This window comes from Physeter macrocephalus, chromosome 11 (assembly GCF_002837175.3).
Source record: "Physeter macrocephalus isolate SW-GA chromosome 11, ASM283717v5, whole genome shotgun sequence".
Classification (NCBI taxonomy): domain Eukaryota; kingdom Metazoa; phylum Chordata; class Mammalia; order Artiodactyla; family Physeteridae; genus Physeter; species Physeter macrocephalus.
The window spans coordinates 5489134-5511346 of record NC_041224.1 but is presented as its reverse complement, the minus strand read 5'-3'; the positions used below and the strand labels follow the sequence as shown (position 1 = coordinate 5511346).

The 22213-nt window shown below is 40.4% G+C and overlaps 1 protein-coding gene across 11 annotated transcripts in view; it reads left to right on the top strand.

Annotated features, from left to right (window-relative positions):
* MPP7 (MAGUK p55 scaffold protein 7) overlaps positions 1 to 22213 on the top strand; it is a 276448-nt gene that overhangs the window by 192621 nt on the left and 61614 nt on the right. For 10 of the 11 annotated variants that reach the window (XR_008618461.1, XR_008618460.1, XM_055087706.1 and 7 more), the window contains one exon: positions 16968 to 17138. Coding sequence is in view for 9 of the 11 variants with exons in the window: in XM_055087706.1 (XP_054943681.1) it covers positions 16968 to 17138 (171 nt within the window). In the remaining 2 variants the exon portion in view is untranslated. Of the gene's footprint in view, positions 1 to 16967; positions 17139 to 18113; positions 18497 to 22213 lie in introns of those variants that run through there. The other variant, XM_055087707.1, reaches the window with a different exon arrangement.

Below are 22213 nucleotides of genomic sequence, written 5' to 3'. Positions count from 1 at the left end.
AAGAGGAAAGCATGGTCGACATGTTTTGGTAGATGTGCATTATGACATCTTTTCTTTCTGGTCTAAATGCTTGTTCTGATACACGTGCAGCAAGAGATCCGCAGATTCAGGCACCTAGAGGTTCATTTAGCTACAGCTGAGGTCAGATATCTGAGAAGGGAAGCATACAGTAAGATGACTTTGTATTAAAAAAAGGATATGGCGCTTCCCTGGTGGCGCAGTGGTTAAGATTCCGCCTGCCAGTGCAGGGGACATGGGTTCGAGCCCTGGTCCGGGAAGATCCCACAGGCCGCGGATCAACTAAGCCCGCGCACCACAACTACTGAGCCTGTGCTCTAGAACCCGCGAGCCACAACTACTGAAGCCCGCGCGCCTAGAGCCCGCGCTCCGCAGCAAGAGAAGCCTCCGCAATGAGAAGCCTGTGCATCGCAGTGAAGAGTAGCCCCCGCTCGCCGCAACTAGAGAAAGCACGTGTGCAGCAATGAAGACCTAATGCAGCCATAAATAATTAATTTTTTAAAAAGAAAGTTTATTTTTAAAAAAAGATATGACATAATAGGATACAGAAATTAATAGTGTTTCTTTTTTTTTTGTGGTATGCGGGCCTCCCTCTGCTGTGGCCTCTCCCGTTGCGGAGCACAGGCTCCGGACGCTCAGGCCCATTGACCATGGCTCACGGGCCCAGCCGCTCCGCGGCATGTGGGATCCTCCCAGACCGGGGCGCGAACCCGGTTCCCCTGCATCGGCAGGCGGACGAACCCGATTCCCCTGCATCGGCAGGCGGACGCGCAACCACTGCGCCACCAGGGAAGCCCCATTAATAGTGTTTCTGATAAAAGTTTTTTCTTTTAAGGAAGCCCTTCAACTAATGGCCACAGATCGGAAATTGTTTCTTTTTCAGAATACACAAGTTTGATGGTAGTTCTCTGGTTATTTTTTGTAGTATTAAAGAGTTACTTTGTTACAGATAGACTGAGCAAATTGACTGTTTTGTGGAATTCTGTTTTTCCCCCCCAAAAGCCAAACCCTCAAAATGCTACATATTTTTATGCATTTTTAAAAGCAGTGTCATAAGCAGCATGCTAACATTTATGGCAAAGCTGTTTTTTGGTAAAAGTATTATTTGGTAAACACCTTTAAATATAGTGACTTAATGCAATACTGTGGCTTTTTATTAGCTTTTCTTCTTTTTCCCCCTTGAATAATCCTATCTGTACCTATTTTTTTCTATCAGGTTCTTTATCAGTCTCCTGTTAATGTGATGAGCCCTTTCTGTATCATGAATATTAACCCCCTCTCTGCCGTGTGCATTTTCTTCTGGTCTTTTGGTTGCATTTTACCTTTTTTTAAGGCCAAGTTTATCATCATGTAGACATTTTAATTTTTGCGTAGTTAAATCTGTGAATTCTTTCCTTTGTCTTCTGAGTTTTCGTTTGTATTCCCCACACCAAAATTATTTAAAATAATTTTTAGTTTATACTTTTATCAAAGTAATATGTACATTAGGTTGAAGCGTGTGAAACTGCTGTTTTTTGTAGGTCAAAAGGCATTAGAATGTCAGCAGTTTCATCTGGCTCTATCTAATAAATTGTTTGAAGAGTCAGACAGCATCAGAAGTCTTGCAGCCACAGACAGGAACCCCTTTCCCCCTTCGTCCTTATTGCCGTGTCCTCCCTCAAGAGACGTCCACTTTAGCTCTGGTTAACGGTTTCTTCTGGTATTTGCAGAATAAAACTTTCTTATAATGCTATTCCTAGCGTTTTTTCCTAATATTTATTGAGCGCCTGTTATGTTCCGGACTGTTCTGGGCGCTAGCGTTTCAACAGAGATCCAAGGAGACCCCCTTTGGTAGTGCTTCTGTAAGGGGGTGGGGTGGAGACAGGTAGCTAAATAAATCATGCGACACACCCGATGGTGAGAAGTGCCGTGAAGAACAGTGAAGCAGGACTGGGCGCCGGGGCAGGTGGGGACACGCAGGTCTCAGCAGGGTGGTCACGGAAGGGAGCCCCACCGTGCAGACGGGGCCCTGAAGCGTCGGAGCAGGGAGGAGAGCAGTGTGGCCCGAGCGGAGTGAACAAACGAGAGGGCGACAGCAGTCGAGGCCGGCGAGGCAACGGGATGCTGGCGCGAGGGGCGCTGAGCCCACTTCTTCGGCCCTCGGTCTGGGTGAGGTGGGAGGTCTCGGAGGGGTTGGAGCAGAGAGCAGTGACCTGCCCTGACGCGTCCTTAAGGGCCCCCCGGGCCGATCTGCTGAGAGGAAGGCCAAGCGGGCAGCTGCGTGTCATCCAGGCAAGGAGTGACTGCAGCTCGAACCCAGACATCGTAGGTGGAGGTGGGGGGCCCGCAGGAGGCTCTGGGTGTGCCTTCAGTTAGAGCTGACAGGGTTTTCAGACCAGTTGGGGGGAATCAGGGATGAGCTTGGTGACTTCAAGGACGGAGTGAGCATTGGCCGAGCTGGTCAAGACAGCGGAGGAGGGTCCTGGGGTGGGGAGAGTTTCGGGAATTCCGTTGGGATAGGTTGCGTTTAAGACGTCAGATAGAGATGTCGGATAGGTGATTTGCAGGGGCGGCTCTTGCAGTGAGGCTCTTGATTTTGGAGTTGTCGATAGTCGATCAAATTGAAAGCCGTGACGCCAGATGAGATCACCAAGGAGGGAGTGATGATCCGGGCAGGAAGAGAACCCAAAGTGAGGTGAGTAGAAGAAAAGCCGGGAGTGTGACTTTTTAGGAGCAAAGTAAAAATAAGACTTCGGGGAGCAAGAAGCCATCACCTCTGACGAATGTTGCTAAGTCAAAGAAGAGGAGAAAAAGAGAACTGACCGTTGACGACTTTGCAGTGGGGGAGTTAGTTGCAGCCTTGGTGAGCGGTTTTGGTAGCTTGGTTGGGTCAAAAAGCACGTGACAAAATCCAACACCCTCTTGTGATACAAACGGAACAAACTAAGAATGGAAGGGAATTTCCCCAGCCTGATAAAGGGCGTCTCCTAACAGCCTACCTAATGGTGAAAGGCTGGCTGCTCTCCCGCTATGAGCAGAAACTAGACAAGGATGTCCATTCTTGCCCCTTTACTTGATGTGATACTGGAGGTTCTACAGCAGTTAGGCAAGGAAAGGAAAGAAAAGGCCCCCAGACTGGAAAAGAAGTAGTAAAACTATCTCTGTTGGAAGATTCCTTCATTTTGTATATAGAAATCCCTTTATCTGCACCAATTGGGATGATCATGTCGCTTTTTTCCTTCAATCTACTAATGTAGTGTAAACATTGCTTGATTTCGTACGCTGACCTTGCATTCCTAGGGTAGATCCCGCTTGCTCGTGGTGTATAATCCTTTTCAATATGTTGTTGAATTTGAGTTGCTAGTATTTTGAGGATTTTGCATGCATATTCAGAAGCGGTATTGTCTGTAGATTTTTTTTTTCTTGTGATATCTTTGTCTGATTTTGGTATCAGGATGATGCTGGCCTCATACAATGAGGTGTGAAGTGTTCCTTACTCTTATATTTTTTCAAAATATTTGTAAAGTATTGTGTTAATTATTCTCTAAACATTTGATTGAGTTCACCAGTGAAGCCATCTGGTCCTGGGCTTTTCTTTGTGGGAAGTGTTTTGATTACTCATTCAGTCTCTTTGCTTGTAAGAATCTGTTCAGATTTTCTCTTCTTTTTAAAGTTTCAGTAGTTTGTGTCTCTCTAATAATTTGTCCATTTCATCTAGATTATCTAATTTGTTTTTAAAATACTTTCTATTTCTTCAAGGTCAGTAGTAATGTTCATTCCTAATTTTAATAATTTGGGTAGGTAACAGTTTGTCAGTTTTATTGATCCTTTCAAAGAACCAAATTTTGGTTTTATTGCTTTTCTCTATTTTAAGGGATGCTGAAATGTTGCAATTAATTTCTCCACTAACTAGGAAGTGTTAGTTTATTCTAAAATTTTAATATTTCCCTCCTAATCGTTTGTGTTAGTCGAGCAACGGAATGTGCGTACATACACACACACACACATATACACACATACACACACACGTACACACAGAGATTTTAAGGAATTGGATCGTGTGATTGTGGAGGCTTGATAAATCAAAATCTGCAGGGTAGGTGGCAGACTGGAGACCCAGGGAAGAGTTCCAGTTTGAGCCCAAAGTCAGTCTGCTGGTGTTACCGAGACCAGGCACGCTCTACTCGCCGCACGACAGACAGGCCAACGAATCGGAGACGAGGTGCTGAGGCAAGGAAGACGACGGAGAAGATGGCAGACCAGTGTCTCTGAAAAACCATCTTATTGGGGTCTGGTTGCCAGTTTCTTTTATAGAATCAGGGAGGGCGAGGCGGTGAGGGAGTAAAGTAAAAGGGCCATCAGTCTTTCAGAACATCTCCTGAAATGACCAGCCTCGGGGAGGGGATGTGTTCATTTCTTTTCTCTTGCAGCCATTCACAGGTGGGCAGGGTTCCCTGAGGCAGGCCACTGTGTATGATTATAACAACAAAAGCAACGAAAAGCAAACGTTAAAGTAAAAGAAACAGATCCAACGTGGAGTCCGATTTACCTCTTCCCTGTTACAGTTGCAGAAATCCTTCTTGCTCAGGGAGAGGTTCGTCTCTGTTCTAGTAAGGCCTTCAGCTGATTGGATAAGGCCCACCCACATAATGGAAAGTAATCTGCTTTACTGCAAGTCTCCTGATCTAAATGCTAACCTTATCCAAGAAACACCATTACGAGAAGCATCCAGAATAATGTTTGACCGTCTGGGCACTGTGGCCCAGGCAAGCTGACACATAAGATTAACCGTCACATTCTCCATTCTGTTATTCTACTTTACCTATATCTGTGGTAATTATTGCAATGAGGAAAAATTTACCCTTTGGAGATTTAATGTGTCTTCCACATCAAATGTTTCCCTCGCTAAAAGAAGTCATTTAAACCGTACAAGTCAACAACATGGAATGGATTTGTGACGTTTCAGTCGATGACTGCCTGTCCTACGAAACACCCGTAGTATTCTGGTGACATCAGATTCCAGCCTGTGCCGCTGTGCTCACAGACAGGCGGTAGCGCATCTCATCTGACAGAACACCTGCGTGCACAGGACGTACCTGCATCCACCTTCAGCACGGGGCACTTTCTCCGGTTCTAGGAGCACTCTGGAACGTAGCCACGGGAGTTCCGAGAAATGCTGCCATCTCATGAGGTCTTTTCCAAGGACTATTTAAATAGAGGAATTTCTGAGACCCTTCGCCTTGCCCCTCATCTGCCTCTACACTGTTCTCTCCTGAGTCCACAGAAGGAGAAGAGAGGCAGAAGGGATTACCGAGCAGACAGAGTACCCTTGGACCCCAAAACGGGAATGTCCAGGGTCCCTGTTGATCTAAATGAGGCCTATACTCGGTGAATACATTTGATTATTTTCACTTTCTCTGATGTGCGTAAAATCAAGCACAAAACAGCGTATATAAGTAGCCCTTTCCCTGATGACTGGTTACGTTTTTGAAAAATACATTCCATGTCAAAATGATCAAAGTTGACTCTTTTGAAAAAGTAACATTGTAACACTCCAATAATTGAATGTCTGTTTGTGTAAGAATTATATCTTAAAACCATATTTAGTGAGCCATCACTGATATGAATGTACACTGGTTTGTAGTGTAACACGCTGCATTTCTTAAAGTTCAGCATATTTATCAATAAAAGAGGTTTGGCTGTTACTGGTGGAAGGAAGGAAAGAGCTCACTGACTAGGCAGTGTAAGTTGTGTATTGTTTGCATAAAATTAATAAAGTGAAGGTAAATTGATAGTATGCTGTAAATATGAATTGCAAAAATTGCACCTTTGAAAGTATGTGTGTGTGTATATATATACTTAAAGTATATACACATGTATATATACCCACACACATGAATTATTAGAAGTAATTCATTTCCTGCGATAAGCTCTCGGCAACTTCCTTTAGCTTTGGTGGATGGTGTGAAAGTTAGTGGTTTTGGTCTGTGAGTCTGTGCACACGCACATATGCTGGCTTCCAAAGGGTGATTGCTTCTCGGGGGTAGAAGCGCAAGCTTTAAAGATGCTCTCTTCTTTTTCCTACTATAATACAAAATAGTCCATATGAAGAGTAATTGGTTTTTTCTTTAATTGGTAAGAATTGCAGAATGTTTTTGCTCTGTATAATTCATTATAGAAATTGTGTTATAAACATTTCACAAAGCACTGCTTATCATGCATCTGTCTTCAAACATAACTTCTTGCAAATGATCTCCTAAAAAATCATCAGTTTTTCTCCCCTTCTGCCCCTGCTGGAGCATGTCATGCATGTTTTTAAAACAAGATCAGTTTGAGGACTTCTATAAGTTAAAACTGTTCTTTCTGGTTAACTAAAGTGTTTACCATAAAGTTCAATAAAAACGAAACCATCCATTTGCTATTATTTCTTTTAAAAGCTATTATTTATCCATCTCTACTTTTGTGTTTCTTCCTAATCCTGTTTCTTATTTGTCCAGTGTTGAAACACCAGTGAGCCTCTAGTTACGTCGCCTATTTTATAAATCTAGCAAAAATCCCCATTTGTTCCAATATTCAGTCATTCTATTAACGAATGTTATGTAGGTAACTACAGCTATGTCAAAATTTACTGCCTTCATATTTTTTCCAAAAAAATAAAATTTATACAAAGAGAACATTTAGAAGCATTCTTTCAAAAGTGGTACAGGTTATTTCTTGAACAAGAAAGAACTCTGCGTAATCTTGACATGTCTGGAATACTACTTGGAAATATTTTCTCGGACAGAAAGAAACCAGTTCTGCTTGGAGAATTTTAGGTTGCATAGACTCAACTTAAAAAAATACATTAAAATTTCAAATCCAATTTTACCCCTTTGAGAATTATATTTTTATATTAATTTTTATGTGTGCATACTGTATTTTCTCATAATTTTGAAAGAGTAAGTTAGAACTCATTTCTGTATTAGCTGGCTGGAAGAAGATTAAATTCTCATGTGGTTTTTCTTTTTTTTTTTTTAAATGGTAATGCTGTGCCCTGCTTTAAAAATACATTGTTGATGGTATCAGGAAAACTTTTTAAGACCTAGGTAATTTTTTTTTCTTGGAAATTGCAAATTGATACTTTATATTAGCTTCCATGATTTCATTAGGTACTTTGAGTTTCTATTTTTATTTTTAGCTGGAGATGAGTTGAAAGATTCAAGGGTAATTATGGTGTTTGAACATTTCTTTATACTGAAAGCAACTTTGTATCTGTGACATTCCAGAGGTGAATTTTCCTTGTTTGAAAGCCATTTCCCCCTTTATATACAAAATTAGCATATGTATGGCTAGTTAATATAAACCATGATAACATTCAGGTTTCTTTTTTTTTTTTTTCCCTGACACTGTTTTATAAGATGGATGTAGAAGGTGACTGAACCAGCCACTCCAGATCTCAGTAACTTTTATGGTTTACTGTTCGCGTTGCTTTTCAGTTTAAACTTCCTCCCAAGATTTTTACTTGTTTGTTGTTTTAAGATGTTCTTAATTATCTCTCTTTGCTTTGGGATAATTTTATGATGGGCATACTATGGGAGCATCACTTCAACAATAAGTTTGTCTTAGGATAATGTTACTACATAGTCTTTACATGTCTCTTATGATTTATATCATTATAACAAGATTGGCATTATATTCAAAATGTTTATTTTAATGGAAATTTCCAACATTTTGTTTGTCAGGAGCCTATTGTTGTATAATAATTCCCAACCACTTAGTTTTTATTAATGTCTACATGAGTTTTTTTAAAGTCTTCTTTCTCTTCCTTTTTTTTGATAAATTTCTTTATTTATTTTTGGCTGTGTTGGGTCTTCATTGCTGCATGCGGGCTTTCTCTAGTTGTGGTGAGTGGGGGCTACTCTTCGTTGCGGTGCGCAGGCTTCTCATTGCAGTGGCTTCTCTTGTTGCGGAGCACGGGCTCCAGGCACACGGGCTTCAGTAGTTGTGGTGTGTGGGCTCAGTAGTTGTGGCTCACGGGCTTAATTGCTCCGCGGCATGTGGTATCTACCCAGACCAGGGCCCAAACCCTTGTCCCTAGCATTGTCAGGCGGGTTCTTAACCACTGCATCACCAGGCGAGTCCCTCTTCCTTGTTTGTTAAGGTATGGCATTGTATTCAAAATGTTTATTTTAATGGAAATTTCCCACATTTTGTTTGTCAGGAGCCTATTGTTGTATAATAATTCCCAAACACTTAGTTTTTATTAATGTCTACATGAGTTTTTTTTAAGTCTTCTTTCTCTTCCTTTTTTTTTGATAAATTTATTTATTTTTGGCTGTGTTGGGTCTTCATTGCTGCGTGCGGGCTTTCTCTAGTTGTGGTGAGTGGGGGCTACTCTTCGTTGTGGTGTGCAGGCTTCTCATTGCAGTGGCTTCTCTTGTTGCGGAGCACGGGCTCCAGGCACACGGGCTTCACTAGTTGTGGTGTGTGGGCTCAGTAGTTGTGGCTCACAGGCTTAATTGCTCCACGGCATGTGGTATCTACCCAGACCAGGGCTCAAACCCTTGTCCCTAGCATTGGCAGGCGGGTTCTTAACCACTGCATCACCAGGCGAGTCCCTCTTCCTTGTTTGTTAAGGTACCTATTGAACTCATTAAATATTTGATTGGTCAAATTAATCCATTGTTTTAAGAGAATAACTTTCATCCAACGTTTTTGGCAGTTCTCCCAATTTTTTTTTTAAAAGCACATTTTATTATATTTAAGGTGAGAAAAAAATAATTAAAATGCTTATTTTTACCTTCTTTTAAGAAACTAAGCACTTTTCTTGATTGTGTTAAAATAAATGTATTTCTTCAAAGAATCAGGAAGTTTAGAGTGGACCCTTCTATAGATCTCTAATTTTTGAGGTGCCTGTGACCGATATTGCTCTGTTATAATTCAAGCAGCTTTCACTGAAACTTCTTTCCCAATCTACCAACATCTGTAACATTTAACATATTAAGAGCTTATATTCTTTTTTTTTTTTTTTTTTTTTTTTTTTGTGGTATGCGGGCCTCCCTCCGTTGTGGCCTCTCCCGTTGCGGAGCACAGGCTCCGGACGCGCAGGCCCAGCAGCCATGGCTCACGGGCCCAGCCGCTCCGCGGCATGTGGGATCCTCCCAGACCGGGGCGCGAACCCGGTTCCCCTGCATCGGCAGGCGGACGCGCAACCACTGCGCCACCAGGGAAGCCCAAGAGCTTATATTCTTAAAAACATTGGGGATGCCTAATATCTGATGTTATTATATCAGATTGGTTACAGAAATGTAACCAAAGATGGAAACTGTGCCATTTGAAAAGTCCAAGCGGTCACACACTAGGATTTATTTTCTTGTAGTTAACAGAAAGGCAGGTCGCACTCTCATTCACACCTGTGATTTTTGAGGCTCTTGGTGTTGGTGGTGAGTTACCTTGGCTCTGCTGGCGGGGGGGGGCTTTTGTGTTAATGGAGATGACTGCGCGTAAGATGATTGTGTATTTTTTTTTAATGTCATCGTAAATGTCAAAATTTTATGAAAAAGTAAGATCATTAAAATGATAACGGTTTAAATTATAAAAATTTACACTGAAGTTATTTATGGGAGCCAAATAATATGATAACAATTTGTGATTAAAAAAAATTTGCTATCAGTTTGATTAGTTTCGTTGTACGTTTCCAAAACCCAGACTGCTTCTCTTTTACCATCTTCCTCTCACTGTTGTGGCCTCTCCCCTTGCGGAGCACAGGCTCCAGACGTGCAGGCCCAGCGGCCATGGCTCACGGGCCCAGCCGCTCTGCGGCATGTGGGATCTTCCCAGACCGGGGCATGAACCCGTGTCCCCTGCATCGGCAGGCAGACTCCCAACCACTGTGCCACAAGGGAAGCCCCCTCTTTTCCCATGTTCACTTCTTAGGTGAGACTGCTGGTTCTCCATCTATTTTCCTTGACCTTTGATCTTCAGTTTTTATACTGTATTCTCATTAAAAAAGTTTTCCATTGTTTTTACTTTCATTGCTTTTTAAGTATTTTAATTTATTGGCTATTTCTAACCTTTAAGAATATAAAACTTTGATCTCTTACCATAATCATTTCAAAATACAGAAGACTGGAACGTGCCTCTGAGACACAGTCAAAACGTATTTTCTGTTATATGTTGGTATAAGCACACAAATACAACTCCCAGTACCGGATTTCATTTGTTTGGTTTTTTCATGTGTGGTTTTTTTTTAAATTGTAAAATTACGTAACATTATGGAAACTTTAAAAAAATAGGACAAAATAGTTGCCTACGGCCCTCTTTCCCTAATACAATCATTGTCTGCTTTTATACTTTTTTCTGTATCCATACCAGTTTTTATATTAGTAAAAGTAAAGCTCATAGTATAACTTTGACTGTTGTATATGTCCAGTTTTTTCCATTTATTAGTATATCAAATGCAATTCTTATGGTGCCGTATAGTTTTTTTTTATATTTTATTCTATATTGGGGCATAGTTGATTAACACTGTTGTGTTAGTTTCAGGTGTACAGCAAAGTGATTCAGTTATATGTATACATGTATCTATTCCTTTCAAGTTCTTTTCGCATTTAGATTATTACAGAATATTGAGCAGCGTTCCCTGTCCTACACGGTAGATTCTTGTTGGTTATGTATTTTAAATATAGCAGTGTCTTCAGCCCCATTTCTTTGAAAAGGTGTTTCATAATTAATCATTCCCATACTTTGTATATTTTGGATGCTTCAAGTTTTATTTTTACTATTAAAAATATCACTAACATTTGAAATTATAGTATGGGTAGGCATAATATTTATCTACAATTTGAAGCTGATTTTAATACCAAATGAGTCTTAATTCACATATGTAAGCATTAAATTTAATGCCCTTTTGATGAATGGTGTTATATCAATAAATATAGTGAAGTAGCTTTGAAAATAACCAAATCACAGCTGCCTGAGTTTAATTTTTTTTTTTTTTACTTAAGAGAAATATCAGAGTCAAATCAGATTAGAAGTACCTGCTAAAAAATCTTAGTTTCTACTCCTGAGCCTATGTTGTGAAAACCCTTAAATTACAAGTATTTGGAATAATTTCTATTCCCCTAGTAGATCAGGAACTCTTTGAGGGCAGTGACACTGTTCTATATATTTTGTATTTTACACATCATCTTAAATACAGAGGAGTATCAAAAATATATTTAATTATATTTGAAAAATATCTTCTAACAGAAAAAGAGCTTATAATTTTTAATCCCTAAATTAAACTGCTGCTTCTCTTTGATAATTTTTTCCTGTTATTTCATAAAGTCACTGAAGGCTCACCAGTTTTTCTCTCATACATCTATGTGTATGGAATAACATTTCAAACTTGCTTCTTGACTTTCTTTCATCTTTTAATATTTGAGCCAAGCAAGGCCTTGGCAATTGTTTTCTTTTTCTGACACTAAAAGAAGAGTTACTTAAACCTGTAGATTGTTATGCCTGTCTCATACGTTGCTGTGAGAGTTAAATGAACTAACGCACGTAAGTGCTTCAGATGGTGTCTGTCATCCAGTAAGTTCTCAACAAATACCCACTAGCACCACCAATTCTTCTGTTGTTTTGGTATTAATATTACTAATAAGGGAATGATCTAAACTCAGACCAAGAATCACCTTTTTCTGGTCATGACATCATAATTAACTATCTGGTGCTTCAGTACAAAGTATGTATTCATATAAAGTAGGAAAAGGATTGTTCAGTAAGTATTTCTGGGACCACTGGTTAATTACTTAGAAAACTATAAAGTTACAGCCTCACCTCACAAGCTTGATCTCATAATCACAGCCTGAGTAATTCCAGATGGATTTTAAAAATTAACTGTAAAGCCATGTAACCTATTTTTTTTTATTTAAGAAAATTTGGGTATTTATCAGACTAAAGGGTAGGAAAGTCATAAAAACAGTGGAAGAAATGACAAACAAAAGTTCACAGATTCAAATACATAAACCTTTAAAATTTCTTGGAAAAGGAAAACGGAAAATCTTAAAAAGTCTTTGCAACCAATAGGGCCAAGGGCTGTGACCTTAAAAGATACATGTATGTGTATGTATATTTATGAAGACCCCAATCAAAAAGTGATCAAGATGTATTAACCAACAATTTGCAGAAGAAATAAATGCAAATGAGTAATAAACGTGAAGGAGAGTTCAACTTTACTAACAGTTAACTTTACTAACTTTACTAAAATGAAATGATGCAGAGTTTTTCACCTGTCAAATCACTAAAGATCTTTAAATGGTTAGAAGTCCTTTAATGAAAGAATGGTAATAGGGGCAGTTGTACTTGCTGCCAGTGGAAATGTACACTGTTATTAAGCAACCTGAGAAGCATTTGGACAAGATCTGTCAAGCTTCTTGCAGTTTGCCCTAATGAAGTCATCTGTGACATAGAGTAACAGGAATGTACAGGGATGTTTATTGCTGTCTTGTTGAAATAAGGAGCAAATAACAAGCAACTTAAGTGTCATCTTTTATAATAAAAAGTAAATTTACTTTAAAACAGAACCATACAACTAAACTAAATAAGTTAACAAGTCATCGTAAATTATTCCTGCTGGAAAATATTAGATAAGAAGTGTCTCTGTGCGATGAAGGGCTGACCTGCAGCTGCAGTCTCACTGTGAAGCCACTTTTCTGTTGTGATAAGTAAACATGCTGGTCCTTAAAAAACACAAATCTTTAGCAGCTGTGGGTAAGAGCCCTGGAAAAAGCCTGTCCGTAAAAATGTTGAGCCAATTATAAATTACAAAAATGTGAGATATAAGGAAAAATACATTTTGTACGAAACTCTTGCCTTACGCCAAATTCCTTGTTACTGCTCCTCTCCTGCTCCTTCTTTTTGAAAGCCAGCTTTTGCTAAGGCTTGTGCACAGAAAACGAACTAGAATTAAATACGTTCTAGGTTATTTATTCACATTTATTGGAAAGAACCTTCTGCTTGCTTTCAGTGTAAGTACACATTCTTGGTCATACTTTTAATAAGAGAACCACCTAACACCTCAAGGCCAGAAATTATTAACCCCTTTTCCTGACATAAAGGTCACATGTCCTTTAGGCTTAGACTTAACCAAGGTGTGCTGACGCGTCACTCACCGTGTCACTGACGTTTGAAAGTTACAGTCTCTTCGTTGCCTTGAACGGCAGGCAGGCCCCCGATATGCCATTACCTCTGGCCACCTGGTTTGGTTTTGATTTTATCTGAGAGGCAAGTTAAGTATTCTGGATTTCATACCTTTTGTCATATCCTCTGTTGTTCTGGCTTGGGGATTTTGCTTTTCTTGTTTTCTGACTCTATTTTTGTGTATGCACACATATGTATGTACATGTGTATATGCGTGTGTGCATATGTATGTGTATGTGTGTGTGTAAATGTGTGGTGCAGATATGGACCATACATAGGTGTGTGTGTTGAGGAAGTGAGGGATCATGGGTAAGGAGGACAGGAGGGAGGGATGGTCTCTAGATTTAAATATAGGAACAGAAGTAGCACAGCCCTAGAAGGAGTATCTAAAAAAAAATGAAAGGATAGTTAACGTATACCTAAGTCTTTGTTTTATTTCTTTAAAAATGCCTTACTACTTTAATAAGGTACTTTTAATATTTAACATATTTAAATCTGGCTTTACTGTTTTGTGTCTTTTGTAGCATTACCCAGTTAAAAACATATAAGCCCCTTAATTTGTTTTTCCCGTTCTTGCTAGACGTGTGCTGTGGGAACACACGGGACACAGCCTGTTCCTGCCTTCGAGGACTTTAAGTTTAGGTGGGACGTAGTCAGGTACTGATCTCTGTCTAGTCTGTAAGGCCTTTGCCATATGCTAGGCACTGAGCGAATGCTTCACATGGATAGTTTAACCTTAATAACCCTGTGAGGGGTTGACAGTATTATCCTTATGTTAAAGCTGAGAAATGAGCCTTAGAGAAGTTTTTAAACAGTTGGCAAGTCACCCAGTTAGTAAGTAAGCCAGTGACCCAGGCCTGTCCCCTTCCAGTCTGAGTCTTTAACACTCAGGGAGCGGAGCTCCGATTGGATCCGTGTGGACCTGGCTGACTTCTCCCTTTGTTTTGTAAATGAGGCACGGGGCCAAGGTACGCAAGCCTCAGAACCTTTGGGAATTCCATTTGCCTGGTCGTGGCCACCTGGAAAACATGTGAGCGAGGTCAGGGCCGTGTCATGGTGCGTGGGCGCATGTGGTGACATCCCTGATGCGCTGGCCCGGGTGCAGGGGCCGAGCAGCTCCAGTGCTCCCCAGGGCTGCTTCCAGCTCAGCCTTCATGGACGCAGTGTTTTGTCCTTCTGTCTGCCTCTTACATTTCTCTTGTGAAAATACCAAATGTGTCCTGCTTTCTTTGTTGAAATTTATGTTAAGAAAATGAAACAGGAATGATAGTAGAGTTTTGGGGGTTGCCTTTTTAAAATTCTGTTTAGAAAATTTACTTTTTACTTTGATCAAGCACCTGTTCTGTACCAGGCGCTGTACAACTCGCATCACCAAGCCATCCTGTAGACCAGGGTCCTCCATCCTTGATGTCCATCGAGATCTCACATTAGAAATCTGGTTCCCTTCTCCCTTTCTCCCACCATCTCATTATTGTTTATGATGGAAGTGAAAACTTCAGTTAATCATAAAGACTCCATCAGGTAAGCGCTTTCACTGAAATTCAGGATTTCGCGGGGATCCGTGGATCAGGAATTTTTCCGGTTTTCACTTTTGGGTTCATTGTGGATGAGGCATTTATGTCTTAGATCCACTTCTGTGCCAAACATTTGTGGTGACTTAAGGAAAACCCTCCCTCCGTACAAGGAATAAATGTGAAGGAATTTTTAGTTTTACCCGCTAGTCCTACAGGGTGTGTGGGAACTTGGAATTAGAACCCTGACAGGCCAGAAGAGCAAAGTTAGAACAGCTAACATGTAATTTCTGTGCCAAACTGGAAACCACCTTATACTGGATCCCAGTCCGGGCCAGGGGTCACAGGCAACAGGGGTGTGGAGGGGCTGGGATGGTGTTACTAATTTCTGCAAATTAGGAAGATGTGATTGTCTGAGGACCACTTCAGCATCCGGACGGTTGTAGAATCTCGGCAACTGCTGGTGTGGTGCTGGAGGACTCAGATCTGAGGGTCCTTTTCCCAGGTTCTCATGAGTATAACCCAGTACCCTAGGAGACCAAAGAAACAAAACATAATTACAGCCTGTCCTCTGACCCTTGCCATACAAGTTTGACTTGTCTCTGCAGGTGAGATCCTAAAATTCACACATCTTTTCTTCATCGTAGGACCAGGATGGCACATTTCCCCTTTCATTTCCCCTTTCATTTCCCCTTTCCGGTCCCTCAGATCGCATCTTTCTTTGTAAGATGATAATGTGTTTCATCATTTATTCTGTTTGCTTTTTCCTTTTGTCTTTGGTAAGAGAGCTTTAGAGCAGTTGTCTTCCTTGTTTCACGTTCTTTGTAAATCTTTTCCCTCAAATAATTCGAGTATCTTCTCAAGATCAGAGTGTTTCTTGGTGGGTCCCAGGAACATACTATCAGATGAACTTTTATCACTCCATTCTTAATATCTTGATTGATTTTTATTAAACTGTGAGTCCATAAGGTGAGTGATATAACTCCATAGTCATTGATAATTGTTTTTTCATATTGCCTTTATTTTCAATATTATTAATTTTTAAATCCAATAGTAATATTTTTCATGTACCCTAAAATTCACACAGATCAGTTATTACATTATTATGTTTTATTACAAAATACCTTTATTAACGTTTTTTTCTTTTTATCAAATGTGATCAGTATTCTTTTGAAAGAGAATCTATCTTTATACGTTTTATAAGATACTTGGGTTTTGTTTTGTACGACAGAGCTGATATAGAATATATATCATATTTTAATAAGCAGGCTGTTTTCCCTCCCTTTAAAGTCTGTATTTTGAGAGTGTTGGTTAGGCCAAGAATTCTTGAATGGTGTGTATGGTAAATATCACTATTCTAGAAAAGGCATAAAACCAGAATGATACAACAACATGAAGCAGAAGCAGACTGAAATGGGAGTTGACTGAGAAAAGGAACTTTTGCAGCTGCTTTTCTAAGCCAGCGTTTCAAGTGACAGTGCCGAGCTGGAGGGGACCGTTTAAGCAGACAGGAAATTTATTTAAATACTCGAAAAGCTGTTCAATAAAAGATGACATGGCCTATTCATAAGAGTGCACACTTGTGGCTCTGAAACTTATTTCCAAATTTCAGTAGGCTTCAAATTATAAAAGCATAGAGTTTCTGTAGGAGAAAAAGAACTTGGGGCTTGGTCATTTACTCCACCCCCTGGGGCCTCATAGCACTTAAGTAACTTGCTCTTAGTGACAGGCAGGTTCTATCTGCCTGATCTGTGCAGAGGCCTGTTTGACACTGTGCTCTCCCTAACTTTAGTTTTCTTTCTATTTAACAGTAGATGCTGTCTGTGGCACAGGTATGTTGTTAGGCTGTGCTCAGGATATAGCATTAAAGATTCTAGTATTTCTGAGTGGGAAAAATTCAGCATTTATATTTAAAGTGGTTTTAGTGCTTTTAACTTTTTCTTATCAAATGTGTTCATCAATCAGTCTGTGAAAAATTTTCTTTATGATGTCTGACCTCCTTATTTTGTTTTATAACGTAGTTATTTTGGTTCCTGATTTCTGGAAAGAACTCTTTATGATTTGGAACCAAATAAAATTTATGATATTATAACTATATAATTAAATGTTAGATGATTCTCTTATCAGTTGTTTTAATGAAATAGTGGAACATCTATTTACCTTTATTACTAAGTGCACTTGTAATGATATTATGGTGAATAAAATCCAGCCCAACTTTGAGGGTGTTTTCTTTCTGTATTGTCAGTGGGGTCTCTTTTTTTAGTTCTAATGGCTAAAAATAGATTTTTGTATTTGCAGCTGGTTTTAGAAGAAGTTTCCGTCTTAGTAGAAAAGATAAGAAAACAAACAAATCCATGTATGAATGCAGGAAGAGTGACCAGTACGACACAGCCGATGTGCCCACTTATGAGGAGGTGACACCCTATCGACGGCAGATGAATGAGAACTACAGACTCGTTGTCTTGGTTGGTAAGTGATTGTTTTGTGTGTGATGCTGAGGAAATAAGTGAGACAGTGGGAATTTAACTTCAAAGAGAACAGTGCTGGAAATTTTCAAGCTAAAAAAATCTCAACACCTTTTGTTTGGCCTCTAAAATGAAACCTTTAGTCTTTTTGTACTTGTGACATCGAGGAGAGTTTCAAGGCCTCTGGGCCACGGCGTTGGCATTTTACTGGACCCTCCGTGGGAGAGGGGAGACCAAACACTCACAATGTATTCAGCATATCAGGGCAACTACGTAATAGAAATGAAAAAATTTAATGTAATCACGTTTCTTTTGATTCATTTTGAGGCAGTAGCCATGGTATAAGCTTCCTATGGGTTGAGATCTTTGATGAAGTTCTAGGGTGTTAAAAGCTAGAGAGTTAGCGAAACTGCGAAAAGTTAAGTATATGCGGGGATTTCCATAAATATTGGTCTGATTTGCGTTAACATCCTAGCAGACGTCTTGTCCAGCCTTTAAGATAGGAGCAGACACAACCTCTGTGTCCCCGCCCCACCCTTCTTTGTGTTTCTTTAAAAGTGTGGTGACAGGTGTATAGGCTCCAAGGATCAAAGCCAGTGATTTGGGGGGGGGGGGTGAGATTTGGAGCCTAGAGTGTGTCTCTTGTTAATTGTGCCTTTATAAATTGAAGGTGACAGTTATGAGGATGAGAACAGACGGAAAAGCTAAAGAATCCCCCTTTTTTTTAAGATGGGGTCCTTTGAAGGTAACGGCGTGCTCGTAACAGTCGGTAGGTGACCAGTAGGAAATGATGCAGTTTCTCACATCCAGTGGCTCTGGAGGGGATCGTGGCATCGTCAGCTATTTTCACTGTTTGCACTGTTTAGAAATACGTATTCACACCCTCCAGGGTTTCCTTTACCGACCATGCCCTCTTCTAGTCAGTGTATACTGGACCCTCACCCCCTCTCCAGCCCCACTGGAAGAATGTTCTCCATAGGTCTTTTTGTCGACTGCAGAGCTTACGGTGCCCCGGCCTCCCTCCTTGTGCAGCTGAGCGCGCGAGAGCCCAAGCCTTCCCCAGTTCCAAGTCCTGCTGCCTTGTACTTGGGCTCCTTGGACCTCCTGCTCCTGTCCTCGCCCACCCTCCCCGAACCGCCCCTCAGCAGCACCAGCCCCTGCAGAGTGCCCCCCAGCCCTGTGGCGTACCAGCTCTTCCCCCAAGTCTCCTCCTCACCCGAGGTGAGGTATACTTTGCGATAAAAGGGCAGAGAGAGTGTGATTTCCTGTGTCCCCTTAAATCTAGATGACCCTCTCTAGTCCAGGAGTTATTATTACAACTGTGTAACTTCTGGTTTTCTCTGCAGGATCTAATTGAAAGAAAAACGTAGGATAAACCTTGCCTTTTTTTCTTTCCTATAGGTGCTAACAATAAAGAAAACCCTTTCCTTGGGGCTGAGGAAGGGGAGACAGATGAGGATAAGTTATGAGTCTGAATATTAATCCAGGGAAGAATAAGATTAATCACAGAAGCAACCAACGATGGTTGGTGATTATGGAAAGGAAATAGCCACTCCCTAGAATCTTCCAAAGGAAAAGGGGGTGGGGAAAGCTCGGCCTCACGCACATAGAATTAGTCATGGGTTTCTGTTAACTGGTACTGTATGCAGATGTCATTCCCCAGCCCTCAAGGAAATTCCTAGTATCTATTTTGTAGATTCCTTGACACTTTTCAGGAATAGTTAATCCTGTTATCTGTGAATAGAGACAGTTTTGTTCCTTCTTTGCAGGAATTTTGTAATTCTTGCCTTACTGTATCTCCTCCTTGCTCTAGGCTCGGCAGCGTGATGGTGAATGGCACTGCTGCTCTGTCCTCCCTCTTACTGAGACAGTATTCAGTCTTTCACCAGGAAGTATGATACTAGCTGTAGGTTTTTAATAGATACCCTTTAGCAAATTAAGAAAATTCCCTTCTATTATTAGTTTGCTGAGAGTATATATCGTGAACTGATGCTGAATTTTGTCAAGTGGTTTTTGTCTGCATCAGTTGAGATGATTATATGTTTTCTGTCATTTGATCTGTTGAAATGCTGACTCGTATGGATTGACTTTTTTTTTTTTTTTTTTTTTTTTTGCGGTACGCGGGCCTCTCATTGTTGTGGCCTCTCCCGTTGCGGGGCACAGGCTCCGGATGCGCAGGCTCAGTGGCCATGGCTCTCGGGCCCAGCCACTCCGCGGCATGTGGGATCTTCCCGGACCAGGGCACGAACCCGTGTCCCCTGCATCGGCAGGCGGACTCTCAACCACTGCGCCACCAGGGAAGCCCTGGATTGACTTTTGAATGTTGAATGAGCCTCGCCATTCCCAGCACAGACTCCACTAACTCGTGATGTATTAGTCTTTTGTATATGGCACTCCATTCAGTTAGCTGGCCTGCAGTTTTCTTATGATGTTTTTGTCTGCTTTTGTATCAAGGTAATGCTGTACTCATAAAACATGTTGGGAACTGTTTCCTTCTCTTCATTTCTCTGGGGAGTTTCTGTAGAATTAGTAGTATTATTTTTTTTTAATGTTTGGTAAAATTCCCCAGTGAAAACACATTGGGCTTGGAGCCATCTTTTGGGGGAGGTTTTTAACTACAAATTAAATTTCTTTAAAAAAAAAAAAGGGAGAGAGAGAGAAGGGGTGGAGAGAGGGTGAGCAAGCATGCAAGAGAGTGCATCTCTACACACACACACCACACACCACACACACACCACACACACCACACACACTCACACCACACACACAACACACACACACACCACACACCACACACACGAGAGAAGCCACACTATATTATATGATACAACAGAATAGGACACACAGACACACACCACACACACACACACACACACACCACACACACAAACACACACAACTGTTAGGTTATCTTATTTTTTATTTTTAACATCTTTATGGCAGTATAATTGCTTTACAATGTTGTGTTAGTTTCTGCTGCATAACAAAGTGAATCAGCTATACATACATATATATCCCCGTATCCCCTCCCACTTGCGTCTCCCTCCTACCTCCCTATCCCACCCCTCTAGTGGTCACAAAGCACCGAGCTGATCTCCCTGTGCTATGCAGCTGCTTCCCACTAGCTATCTATTTTACGTTTGGTAGTGTATATATGTCCATGCCACTCTCTCACTTCGTCCCAGCTTATCCTTCCCCTTCTCCGTGTCCTCAAGTCCATTCCCTACGTCTGCATCTTTATTCCTGTCCTGCCTGTAGGTTCTTCAGAACCATATATATATATATTTTTTAGATTCCATATATATGTGTTAGGATACGATATTTGTTTTCCTCTTTCTGACTTATTTCACTCTATAAGACAGACTCTAGGTCCATCCACCTCACTACAAATAACTCAATTTCGTTTCTTTTTATGGCTGAGTAATATTCTATTGTATATCTGTGCCACATCTTCTTTATCCATTCATCTGTCGATGGACACTTAGGTTGCTTCCATGTCCTGGCTATTGTAAATAGTGCTGCATTGAACATTGGGGTGCATGTGTCTTTTGGAATTATGGTTTTCTCTGGGTATATGCCCAGTAGTGGGATTGCTGGGTCATATGGTAATTCTATTTTTAGTTTTTTAATGAACCTCCATACTGTTCTCCATAGTGGCTGTATCAATTTACATTCCCACCAACAGTGCAAGAGGGTTCCCTTTTCTCCACACCCTCTCCAGCATTTATTGTTTGCACAATTTTTGATGATGGCCATTCTGACTGGTGTGAGGTGATATAGCTCATTGTAGTTTTGATTTGCATTTCTCTAATGATTAGTGATGTTGAGCATCCTTCCATGTGTTTGTTGGCAATCTGTGTATCTTCTTTGGAGAAATGTCTGTTTAGGTCTTCAGCCCATTTTTGGATTGGGTTGTTTGTTTTTTTGATATTGAGCTGCATGAGCTGCCTGTATATTTTGGAGATTAATCCTTTGTCAGTTGCTTCATTTTTGCTCCCATTCTGAGGGTTGTCTTTTCATCTTGTTTATGGTTTCCTTAGATATGCAAAAGTTTTAAGTTTCATTAGGTCCCATGTGTTTATTTTTGTTTTTATTTCCATTTCTCTAGAAGGTGGATCAAAAAGGATCTTGCTGTGATTTATGTCATAGAGGGTTCTGCCTATGTTTTCCTCTAACAGTTTTATAGTGTCTGGCCTTACATGTAGGTCTTTAATCCATTTTGAGTTTATTTTTGTGTATGGTGTTAGGGAGTGTTCTAATTTTATTCTTCTACATGTAGCTGTCCAGTTTTCCCATTGCCACTTATTGAAGAGGCTGTCTTTTCTCCATTGTATATTCTTGCCTCCTTTATCAAAGATAAGGTGACCATATGTGCGTGTGTTTATCTCTGGGCTTTCTGTCCTGTTCCATTGATCTATATTTCTGTTTTTGTGCCAGTATCATACTGTCTTCATTACTGTAACTTTGTAGTATAGTCTGAAGTCCGGGAGCCTGATTCCTCCAGCTACGTTTCTCTTTCTCAATATTGCTTTGCCTAGTCTGAGGTCCAGGAGCCAGATTCCTCTAGCTCCATTTTTATTTCTCAAGATTGCTTTGGCTATTTGGGGTCTTTTGTGTTTCCATACAAATTGTGCAATTTTTTGTTCTAATTCTGTGAAAAATGCCATTGGTAGTTTGATAAGGATTGCACTGAATCTGTAGTTTGCTTTGGGTAGTATAGTCATTTTAACAATGTTGATTCTTCAATCCAAGAACATGGTATATCTCTCCATTTGTTTGTATCTTCTTTAATTTCTTTCATCAGTGTTTTATAGTTTTCTGCATACAAGTCATTTGTCTCCTTAGATAGATTTATTCCTAGGTATTTTATTCTTTTTGTTGCAATGATAAATGGGAGTGTTTCCTTAATTACTCTTTCAGATTTTTCATCATTACTGTATAGGAATGCAAGAGATTATGGTGCATTAATTTTGTATCCTGCTACTTTACCAAATTCATTGATTAGCTCTAGTAGTTTTCTGGTAGCATCTTTAGGATTCTCTATGTGTAGTATCATGTCGTCTGCAAACAGTGACAGCT